Genomic DNA, 12,026 nt, shown 5'->3' with positions numbered 1-12,026 from the left:
ATAGTATGTACGTGCGAGTGGATTTATGGTAAAAGAATTCAAGAATTTTAAGACTTTAAAGTGCGCCAGTTGATGCAATTATTTTATATTTATCTAACTTATTTTACTTGTCCATAACTTGCGCACATTGCTATACTTGATGCGGCCGTATTATGCCTTGAGACATGAAACTATATTTAAAAAATACAACACCGGGGAATTTCTGGACATATAATTTTCCAAATATACAGTACAGAAAACACATAATTACAAGAGAAAAGATCATCAAAAAATTTCTATACTATATATACTGTCGCACCGGGAAACAGATTTTGTATACCAATTGGTAATAAAATAATAACCTTTTCTCGCAGGACCATAGCATCAACAGCGTATAGCAGAAGTAGAAAAACTTATCATTATTATTGTCATTTTGGTTCACTCTACATATTATCTTTATATATGCATGCTCTTTATGACAGAAATTGTTTTCTTTTTTTATATCTCGGATGTTTTTTCTATATATACGGAATAACATCTGAATGATACGGGATAAATATAGGCCTATACTTACACAGATTAGAAACAATATCACAAAAATATTAGTTCTGATATATTCCAATATTGTTGAAAATTTTGGTCATAGTTTTGGGAATAGTAAATAAAATGCAAGAAATTCTTACAAAAGCGTACTTGGGCCAAGCATTGCCCATTGTCAAATTTCCTGACCTCTTTCTAACATATATCTGTGGCTGTTGAATGGCGGACATACCTTGGGCCAACTTTGTTCTTAACATGTGCAGTAGATATCACATAGTTAGGCCAAAGATAAATTTCTGACTGGGGTTAGGATTCTGTGTTTGGATCATTCCGACATTGTGATTTAGGTATATAGGGTCCTTCGTATACACCAATATGCGTCTATAACCATATAGCATCAAAACACTGTTTTGTTTAGGTTTATCCGATAATGCGTGCAGCATGTTATGCAAAACCTGTACATAAAACATGACCAAAGCTTTTCATGTTTTTTATTACTAAAACAGGCAATTGAATTTTTTACTATAAATATCTTACTGTTTGTCGATCCTTCGCGACCGCTCTATATTGTCAGATGATCTTGTTTAGTTTTCAAACAAAAGCTATGTAGCACCATGACGTTGCAGAAAGTTATCTGGCGGAAACAAGGCGGACATACGATCACGTATCAACCGTTTTTACCTTGTTAAACTGAGCTGCAATCACAACAGGCTGAAATATGTAACCTAAACATGTTTTATGTGTTATAGATATAACATGAATTAAGTAATTTCTCTTTTTTCACCTGAAGCACATGTTGATTAATTCTCAGAAAGAGTCCACAGTTCGCCGCCTTTTTCGCTTTCTGATATAATACGGCCTATCACGTCGACAATCTACCATTCAAAAGCAGAATCTCAGCTATACTATACAAGAAACGAGTAAGCAAAGCAGCAATCAGCTTTTGCGTTGATTTAAGAAAACAAAGAAGTTATCGACGATAATGATGCAGTCGTGTTCGCTCCCTTCCCCGTTGATGCACATAAGCAATGCTTTCAAGCCAAGTTATGTTGAAAGAGAAACTGAATTGCTCAATACCCTGAAAGTCTACGATGTGTTCCAGTCAATCCACAGTGTACAAGATGATGATGATTCAGTTACATCCGGTGGAGATTTTTATCATCATACGCAGTCAAGTCCACTTGTGGATTGCGAGGTGAGTTACTTTGATGTGAGCTTTATACATATATACCTTCAATATAAACATATTTTGACAGCAGTAATATATAAGAATAGCAAGAAGCAAAAATAATTTGCATATCGAAAACCTGGTCCACAAAGTTATTCGTGTGATATTAATATAATCCATATTATTATTTTGACATAAGCAATAAGCTGGTCATATAGTAACTAACAAGCAGACTTTTTCAATTTTATAACGTGATTATAAACATTTTAAAGTTTATTTGTTAGTAATTCGCACTTTGGTATGAAGGATGAACGGAATGTATGTTAAAATAAATCGTTTTGTTTTGTAAGTTACATTACCCGGACATAACCTATTTTTGGTTAGAAGTAAAAACAAAAGCTTCTCAAATATTTTGCGAAAAATTTCCAGAGAACATAATAAACACAAACATGTGTATATTATTCGTAATGATTGACATATTTTGAAAGAAAGATATACCTGAAAATTTTCGTCACTTGTAATCGTAATTATAACGTATTGTGTTCGGCGTCATGACAACATATAAATCTGATGAAGCAGCCAACGGAAAGCGAGTCAAAAACATGTTTTTAATTATTTTTGTCGAAAAACTATTTCTTTCACGTTTACAAGGCGAAGTGATAAACATGTTTTCAATTACTAACAAGCGGATTAATTCAGTCAATTACAAAAATTATTGTAGAATGTGGTTAAAATTATAGTTTGTTTCTCCGTGGCACAATGACCAAATAGGTTATGATGCATTTTCTTCTTAGAAATGTCGTATTTAAAACGGTAAGACGTCGATAAATTCTGGGCAATTTTAATATTGATTAATTTCTGTAACCGGTTTGTCCCCAGTTAAGCAGTTTTCGCAACTTTTGTCATCGCACGTAATGGAAGTTTTTTCAAAAAAGCAGCTATAGTTGTCAAAAAATAGCTATAGTTTCCCCGTTAAATTTAAGTGTTTTTTAATTTCCAGCTTATTTATTTTGGTTTTTAGTGACCTTTTAGGTTATTAAAATTTCTTTTGGTTATGCCGTCATTACTTATGACTCAAACAGAGCTATAGGAAATAACGCCATGAATTTGATGGCCTTTAATTGTGTTACGGACAAAATTATTTGCACACGGAAAATCAGTTAGACATAAACATATAAGATAATTACGAAGACGCGCTTATACGCAAAGCAGCAAATATAACCTGTGTTTACGAAATAGATGTTAAGGTTGCCTGTCACATCGATATGGGGTGCAATCAAACGTCCTGAAGTTTTTCTCAAATCTGTCATGATTTCGTCAAACTTGTCGTTTAATAAAATCACTCGTTGGACATGCTCTTAAAACGTACTCATGTAATTATACGACCATGGTTGGCTAGAAGAAAAACTGAACCTAAGTAACATTTTCTTTGAAAAAGAAACAAAATACCACATGAAATGATCACGTTCACTTTGCCCTACGGCAAAGCAAACTTATTAAATTAAAATAAAAGTCCACTTGAGTCTTTCGAAATGTTTCTATTAAGAACATACTGTATAAACTACATGCACACACGTCTTTTATTTTCTTTGCGCACGAAAACATGCCAACTGATATTAAACCATGATTCACTGTATAGGCTTATGTTGTGGTTACCGTTCGTAGCTTCTGCTTCGCAATTACAACAACTGAAAAGCATCAATTAGAATGTTGATGTTGATAAAATGATTTAGTTCGGTACTACTTGGAGAGATCACTAAACACTTATCATGCAATTGCAGACTGCCCATGTTCGGAATTTTTATATACTCAGTACTTAGCAGCACGCTTTATTGCTAATTAAATTACAACTTGGAAGAGATTGAAATTGTTTTGGTTTGACATGCCGACGTGACCATTTCGAGCGGAGAAATCAGACCATTATAATCCTTTAGACAAAATAAGAAGCTTATGTTTAGCGTTTACAGCGCACTAAGCACTGAAATGTAAACAACTCTATACAAGTATATATCATGCAGGAAGACACTCATTACATTGCAACGCAAATTTTGGAGTGATATTTGCAAAAATAGACATTTATTTCACGTCTTTGGAAATGCACTTTACAAAATTATCATGTTTCGTATTTACATCTATCATGTACATTCTTAAGACACAACATTCAAAATCTTAACATTTGCCAAATTTCCAGCTTCTTCAACCTCGCCCAAATGCCTTTCATTCCCAAAATTTGTTCAGACTGCTCGCACCATTATAAATTCAGGAGACGATTTGCTGCAGATCAATCAAGCTGCAAAAATGAATGGTCGCTTTAGTGAAGGGCGTGTGTGTCACGTTTTACAAATTTTGTCTTGTTCAAGCACATAACTTCGTGATCGATTTTTAATTTTTTTCATCCGTATTCTAAGGTTGCTTATTTTACTGGTGCTAGTTCCACACCGAAAAAACACGTCATCGGCGGGATAATAAACGGCAGCGTTTCGCAATAAAATATAAAACGCGTATAGAAAACTTGGCGTGGCTTTAGTCCATGATCATTAACGGTGATTCATATTTTCTACGTAGAAAGCACGCAGGCTTGTTCTTATAAACAAGACCAGTTTAACGTCAAACAACAAAAATGTTTATCCTTTTGCTTTTTGCTTCACACACCCAATTTTGATTACTTTAAGAAGCTATTTCTGTGATGATACATCCGCATAAGCATATGAGTCAAAAAGAGGTGCATGGTTTTCAGAAGCGGCCAATGTGTTAATAATAAGCTTCTTGTTTTTCTTCTATAGTTACAGCTGATTGAAGTTCAGCTTTTGCAAATTAGCACGTTGTTATTTTTGTACAGGATCGTCCTTTAAACCTGACTTGCAAGAAAAGAAAAGTCAAGGATATGCTAGAAATACCACCCTCTCCAAATTCTAGAAGAAACCAAATCGAGATGTTTCAGCCATGGAAAGATACAGCACCTGCAGAGTCCAATCACTTGCCTATCACATCTTCCGAAGCCGTTGAACGGGCAATGTTGCAATATCGAGCACAAATTTTTGCCTCAGTTTTGCAGCGAAGATGGAACCAGGAAATGGCATGTGCAATGCAGCAGATGCAAGCTATGCCCGTTTCTAAATGCTTAAATAGCGCTGACGGTCAATGGTTGCCCATGGTGAAGCATTTTGAAAGTGTTCCGCAAGGATTTGCAATAAACAGCTACGAAACATTTCGCAACAGAGCAAAAATGTCATGTGAACGTGATTGCACTAAATCTTCATTTGTCAAAGCGTTTACTTCTCCTTCATCAATTTCAGCCTCTCCAACGTCTTCTCCGCCTATATCGCCATCTGTGGAGAAAACCTTTACACCGCAAAGCTCTCCTCTTTTTTTAACTCCAGCAAGAAAAAGCTTGTCTCCACCATCCACAGAAAAAATTTCACCAATGTATTTTGAGAAACAATTTCTGTCGCTAACTAAGCAAAATGAAGAAAAGCCACTAGATGTTACTGAGCTGTTGCCGGAAAAGGAATATATAGCGTCACCTTGTTTATCCTCTCTTAGCTCTGACATGAGCAAACGCCGACGCCGCTGTAAGCGACCTAATGAAAAAACGAGCAATTCCTCAACTAACGTGGAGTCATTTCCATGCTCATTATGTAAAGCTTCTTATCCGCACAAATTTGAGTTAAATCGCCATGTCAAAGTCAGCCATGTGCGACCTCACAGATGCAATCAGTGCGGAAAGGGCTTTGGCCATCGCAATTATCTTAAGGTTCATATTGAAACGGTGCATATGGGTAGGAAGTCGCATCAGTGTCGTTTGTGCGGAAAATACCTTTCAACCGGGGGTAACCTCAATGTTCACGTTCGTACTATTCATCTGGGCGAGAAAAAGTTCAACTGTCCCGTGTGCAATCGAAGTTTCGGTCAGCAGTGCAATATGAAAACTCACATGAAGAGACATTATGCTAAGTCTGATGACTTGTAGGTTCCGCAATTTAATATTTGAGTACCTTATAATTTCCTTGTATGTTAGTTTATCTTAACTGTTATACATAACGATCTTGCCATTGTCATTATCTTTTGCCACTTCAAATCAATCATGTCATTTTGTGATGTAGTGGTTGTTCACGTGCCCTTATTTTGCTTTGTTATGCATTTACACAAAATCGACAAAGACGTTTGCCTTATTGCATCAATTAGCTAACACGTTTGCAATAAAATTTCTTATGCAGAAACTGCAAGTTGGCATATTTTTCTAAACGAAAGACGTGCAATTTTAATTTTGAAACAGATATTAATTCAGGGCAAAAATGTAAAGTTTTTAAACCTTAAAATCAGTGCATGAGCAATTTGCATGTATGCTAATGTTGTGGAACACAGAACACATTACATTTCGCAAATGTAGCTGAACCAATATTGGTTTTCTAATGTTGAGAAAACAAATAAATATTTTACGACTAAACAAAATAATATACGAAATGATCCACTCACGATTGATTGATACTTAAAATCTATAACTGCTGCTGTAATAGGTGACATTCAAACCTTCCGTATATGGGAGTATGAAGATGCACACATCTTGTTGTGTGGTATAGGTTTAAAATAAATATGAGTATAAGGACAAAGCACTTTTCCAAGAAATTAATAAGAACATTAAATTTGTAGTCTATGTAAAGATGTTTTTGTTAATACAAGATAAATCTCAAGCTTCTAGTTAAAATCGTGACCGGAGTGAAAATTATCATAAGCTTTTAATCCGAATCTGTTTGAGTTAAAGAGGACTATTTTAATTAACTTAATTTCAAATGAATAACGTATTTCACAAAACAAAAGCTTTCTAGAAAAAGATGTTAAATGGAAATAAAACTTGCGGTTAATTCATTTGAGACGGTATTTGTCCCGCCCCGGGTCAATCCAAGAAGTCCGTCCAATTCCGCCCACTGTTAATCATGTCAGGCTGCACATGATTAAATAATAAGCTAATATTTAGTGTCAAAGAAAACGTGCAAATTAATAAGAGTGTAGACAAGATTCCAGCAGTAAACATGTTGATCATCATGTAACAATAAATCCGGTTTTCTGTTATATTACAAGTAAACTAATTAAGTCACCAGAATAAAATGTATATCTGTGAGCGTATTAACTCTATGTAGTCATAGTTAACTTCTTCTTTTATGTTCATGAATTGCTTTACAATATACACGATCGAATCCCTGTGCCATGCACATTTGATATACGGTTGAAGAGCAATAAAGAAGATGAGCGTACAAGTGATAATTTCATAATGGCAAATATTTGATCTAAAAATTTGGTCTGCACAACTCTTCTTCTCGGTGCAAATCGAAACGTATATAATTAATAAATATAAATAAACGTCATATATATAGTTGTTTGTTGAGTCTTAACTAAGCGTAAAGGACCTACATTTTATAAAATTTGGAGCATTGCTGCAACGTTTATCGAAAGGCTCATTTTTATGATTGAAATTAAATCTACGCCGCTGTTTGTTAAAAATAGAAGACTTGAAAAAGCAGATATAAAACCAAAATTTAAAAGTGTGTTATTGTTTAAAAACAGAATCTATACTGTCAAGTAAAAGAACATTTTTGCGCTATCTGCTCTTGATATAACAGTGAACGTCAAATTTTATTTTTGATCGGAGAGTGCAATTTTATATTCGTTCCTGCTCAGTAGATTGAAAGTATTACAGAATTAATATTATATGTACGAGTAAAATAATATTACTTTAAGTTTATCCATTAAGAAAAGTACGCAACTTTAAGAAAAATTTTCATGGTGGAATAACCCCCAAGTTAAATGAATTGCGCAAAAAATTCTCTGCTCCAGCCACCAAGAGTAACCTTTCGATGCCAAAAAAATTCACGTTCTTTGACTTAATTCGTAAATGTACGGTTATAGGCTATATACATGTTGATGTTTGAGTATAAGGGCGCAGAATAAAGATGGTGGATCCTCAAATTTCAGGATGAAGAAACATATTTCAAGTATGAGATAGATCAGCCTTCAGGTAGCTTGCCATTGCCGTGTGATGGGTGTTATAGGATATGTTTTAAGGTTAAGAAAGATATTTTAAATGTTTTCTATCTATGGTTCAGTGAGGTTGATCGATAGTAAGGTAGAGCATATAGTGAAAGTCAATCTATAGGTCCGTGGTTCACAGTTAAGAAACATTACGATGAATCGTAGTGCACCAGCCCCATCATACGGTTGATATAAAATTTGTGGACAGACACTAAGAGAGAAAAGCTTCATAGATAAATACCTTAGGGCTTAGGGTGATGTGGTCAAAGAAAGTAGGAAAGCAGAGAAGAAAAACTTGTTCCTATAGAAACTAGTTTTTATTTTGCTCAGACAAAAATAGAAAATTCGACGAAGATGTTTGTACTTTTGAAAAGTCTTTGAAGTAAACAAATTTTTGAAAAATGCAATTTGAAATGAAAATTTGTTATGATATTCTCCGTTTGGAAGAAGTGATTGTCGTAATATTTCGATGTCAACCTTGCGGAATGCTTTTGACCAAGCCACGTTCAGATTTTGCTTGTGTTGGTGTGATATTTTGCTTTTGCTGAACTGTTTAGTAAAGCAGATGTTGTTTATCATAAAAGGAATTTCTGATAAATTTTCAAATTTCTGCCAATGTTTTTTATCCAAAATATATTTTCAAAGTGTGTGCACAGTCAAATTTATTTAAAAATATGTTTCTAAACATTGATTTGTTATTTTATTTGCTTCTTGTTCTGATAAAAAAAATTAGCTAAAATTGTGTTATATGCAATGCGATTTCACAAATAATATAGACCGACTTGTAATGCAACTTAAATGTAAGTGTTTGTAAATGTAGCCACTATAGAATAAACCGGGAATTGAATGAAAATCACACTTAGAAATTTGTTTGTCTGTCAGTGACTTACACAACGGAGCATAGCTTGATCAAGACACTGATAGTTCGTAGGTTACTATTTAGTTGTTCGCAGCCTGGTCCGCCGACAAACCCTCACCAAGATTTCTTTTGCCTAGACCTAGATGCTATGTTATTGCTTTTTCTTGTGGTTTGTATGATGAAATGTTTTGATTGTTTGCTTTGACACCCATTCCGTTTTCCTGCAAGTTGGTCCAGAACATCTTTGGTCGCTTTGGTCGGAAGGTTGTTGAAGTCTTCAGCAGTGGTGTTATCATTTAGGTTAGCATTTTGAAGTTGGAATTGTTCAGTTTTTTTGATAGTTTTTGTTGTTTCTTGGTTTTGGAAAGGACCCCTCCCAGTTTTAGCTACGGTTGTAACCAGGTCATTTTTTCAGACTCAACTCAATTCAAGTCTTTTTGAGTTGTGACTCGTGGCAAGTGGAGTCGGTTTAACCTGTGGCTTGAGTCAAATCAAGTCAATGCTCCTAAAACTATCCTGAGATCACAATGTGCGTTGCATTAAACTGATTATTAGCATAACGTTATGGCTGTTTACAAATTACTCTGGTTGATACTTATTACAGAGATTAAGATGATGGTAGCTGAACCGTGTTAACCCTGTATATAGTAAAATGGAAAAAAAAACAGAATATAAGATGGCACTCTGGGATTAAGTTTTATTTATAATTTTTAATTCTTCTACACTAGCTTTCGCAAGCATAAACTTGCTTCATCAGGTGTACTAAGAAATTAAGACGATGTCTCTACATATGATATTCTAAAAATATTTATTAACCATCTTTTACACCTGATCAAGCAAGTTGATGATTGCGAAAGCTTGTGTAGAGAAATGAAAAATAGACGTTAACCCTAGAGTGCCATTTTATTTCCTGCTTTTTATTATACTGTGCTGATTATACTGGGTTAAAAACACCCGTTCACTAATCATCAACTTAGCCTTTTACAGAGAGTTATAACTGTTAAGGAAAATATCTAATTTTGTTACCTAAAGCTATTTTTCTTGCCCTCACGATTGTGACTCGAATCATTTCGGAATTTGACTCAAGTCGAGTCATCAAAAAACATGACTCCAGTTCACTTGAGTCATTACAACAATGGTTGTAGCTTTTACGTACCTCGTACTTTTCATTCTTTCTGCTTGGTCGCAGTCGGATATGACAGGATACAATTCTGTTGTCTAATACTATTTCTACAATTTGAATACCTTCTGCAGTTTTGAACTGAGCAGACCCAGTTTGCATTTATGGCGATGTAATCCAACTGATTTTTTCTTCCGTTAGGATGTATCTACGTCCATTGTCGACTTTTTTTGTGGGGGAAGCAGGACTGTAGTTTATACAGGTTGTTTTCCAAAATCTAATCTAATCTAATTAGTGCAAACCCTAATATCATGAAGGATATATAGGTCGACACCAACGAATCCCAAACCTATTCCTATCAGCACCAAACGAAGAAAATTTATCCAAAAATTGCCAAATCTTTGTTGTAACATGGCGTAACCGCTAAACAAATTGTTTTGTTTCAAAAAGTACTGTTTCTATGGCAATTGAGAAAGCAAAAACACTACGTAAATTGGGAATGTTGACTTCACTTTAGCCTAGCCATTAAACTAGATCATCATTTCCTTACAAAATCGATATACTAATACGAAATATTGCAATCGGGTTCGCCATTGTTACTGCAGTTTTCGTGTTCGTCTGGACTTTCTATTGGTGATATTCGGCGAATCTACTCGGCTTTGGGTTCGTATCAGCCCATTTCTATAGTCGCAATATGCAACTACTCGTGAGAGTAAAAAAATATAACAAAATTAGTATTGGCACTCTTTAAAAGTATTTTAACAGTTTGTTAAACAACACTAATAGAACGCTCTGAAAGTGTTTATTTTGTTGAAGAAAAGTCCCCCAACTCGTTGTTAAAAACGATGGGTAATCAATAGGGCCCGCAAAAGTCAATAAAGTCAAAAATTTTTAAGGACCTCGTCTGACCACGAATCAAAGAATAAAGTTGTTTTCAGCACCTAGGGGATTGTTTCTAAGAAGTTTATAGGTCAAAATAAAGTCAAAATTTACAATAAAGTCAAAATTTTCAATAAAGTCAAAATTTGTCAAATTATGGCTTTTGACAAAGTTTTTGTGTTTCTCGAGAGTAATTTTTGTAAAAATCCTCGTGGAAGCATTGTAAATCAGGAACTGCGACACAATTAAACCATATTAACCCATAAAAGCAGGAAATAAGTCACAATGCCCACTTGGATCAGCAGTAACTTTTATCGCAAATTGTCCATTGTTTATTCATTGTTACGTATTTAAATAAGTCTTACAAAACACTTCCTCTTCATAAACGTGGTCTTTTCGAAGATCAACAGTTTGGATTTTAGGAATAGCCTACTGACATTCTGTAATACAAAAATGCCTAAGCAAGCTAAATCGTCTTCAGCAAAAGTTTGACAGATTTGTCGAGATTTTTCTGATGAATTTAATGCAACTCAGTGGGGTGATTTAAGGTGCAATTTTTGCGAGGTTATAGTGAAGTGCGATAAAAAGTTTTTTGTTGAAGGCCACAGGAAAAGTAAACACCATCAAGCTGGATTGGAGCAACAACAAGCATTCCCTGTTTAATTTGCTGTTTATTAGAATTTACCATGCGGAGAAAATCGAGGCAAAGTGCCCTTTTCACAAGGACAAAATAAAACAAGCTACCTAAATCTATCGCCAAAGAACACGACGCACTTTTTATAATCAATATAACACCTTGACTTTTCGACAAAATATTACTTTGGGTCTGAAATCGACAAAATATTATGTTTGGGTAACTGGAGGAAGAACTGTGGCCTCTACAAATAAGCAATTTCGTCAGGTCAAAATAAAAATGGCCCTAGTAATCAAATTAGCAGATGACCCGGTGCTTAAATGCTACTCAGTTTTGTTAAGTGGAAATGGCCTGGGGCACATATTCAACTGGCTCTCAGCTAACAAATTATCTTTGGATATAAACAAAACAAAATATATGAGTTTTTCAACCTCTTCGAAAAGATCTTATCATACTAAACAGCTAATCATTTACAACTCTCCAATTCAAAAGATTAAGGAAATCATGTTCTTAGGAATAAAATTAAATGGTAATATTCTATCTTGGAACCAACATGAATTATTTGCTATGTAAACTAAGAAATAACTAAGCAATAACCAGGAAAATGAAACCTTATTTAGATATAGCTGTACAGATGTCTTTCTATCACACACTCATGGAAAGTCATTTACGTTACTGTATATCAGTTTGGAAGCATGGCCACCAATCTGTTGAAAAGCAACTTCAACACCAAGTATTTTTATATACTGTATTGCACTATACACTCGTTTTTCTCTATAGCAGGGGTTCTTAAACTTTTTGGCACACGCCCCCCTTGACG

General features: G+C 34.6%; 1 protein-coding gene across 1 annotated transcript; it reads left to right on the top strand.

Moving 5' to 3' along the window:
• Positions 1-1,385: 1,385 nt before the first annotated feature.
• On the top strand, positions 1,386-5,907 carry LOC143460624 (uncharacterized). The gene is made up of 2 exons (XM_076958209.1): positions 1,386-1,714; positions 4,527-5,907. The coding sequence occupies exons 1-2, from the start codon at positions 1,502-1,504 to the stop codon at positions 5,655-5,657; spliced, it is 1,344 nt and encodes a 447-aa protein (XP_076814324.1). The 5' UTR covers positions 1,386-1,501; the 3' UTR covers positions 5,658-5,907.
• Positions 5,908-12,026: the final 6,119 nt, after the last annotated feature.

The sequence above is a fragment of the Clavelina lepadiformis genome, chromosome 5 (assembly GCF_947623445.1).
Source record: "Clavelina lepadiformis chromosome 5, kaClaLepa1.1, whole genome shotgun sequence".
In the NCBI taxonomy this organism is placed as follows: Eukaryota; Metazoa; Chordata; class Ascidiacea; order Aplousobranchia; family Clavelinidae; genus Clavelina; species Clavelina lepadiformis.
This window is presented reverse-complemented; position numbering and strand designations above follow the sequence as displayed.

Excerpts from the sequence above, each read along its gene's own strand:
- LOC143460624 (XM_076958209.1), top strand. The coding sequence starts at position 1,502 with ATGATGCAGTCGTGTTCGCTCCCTTCCCCGTTGATGCACATAAGCAAT. Across the intron at positions 1,715-4,526 it reads GTCCACTTGTGGATTGCGAG|GATCGTCCTTTAAACCTGAC; the intron begins GTGAGTTACTTT and ends ATTTTTGTACAG.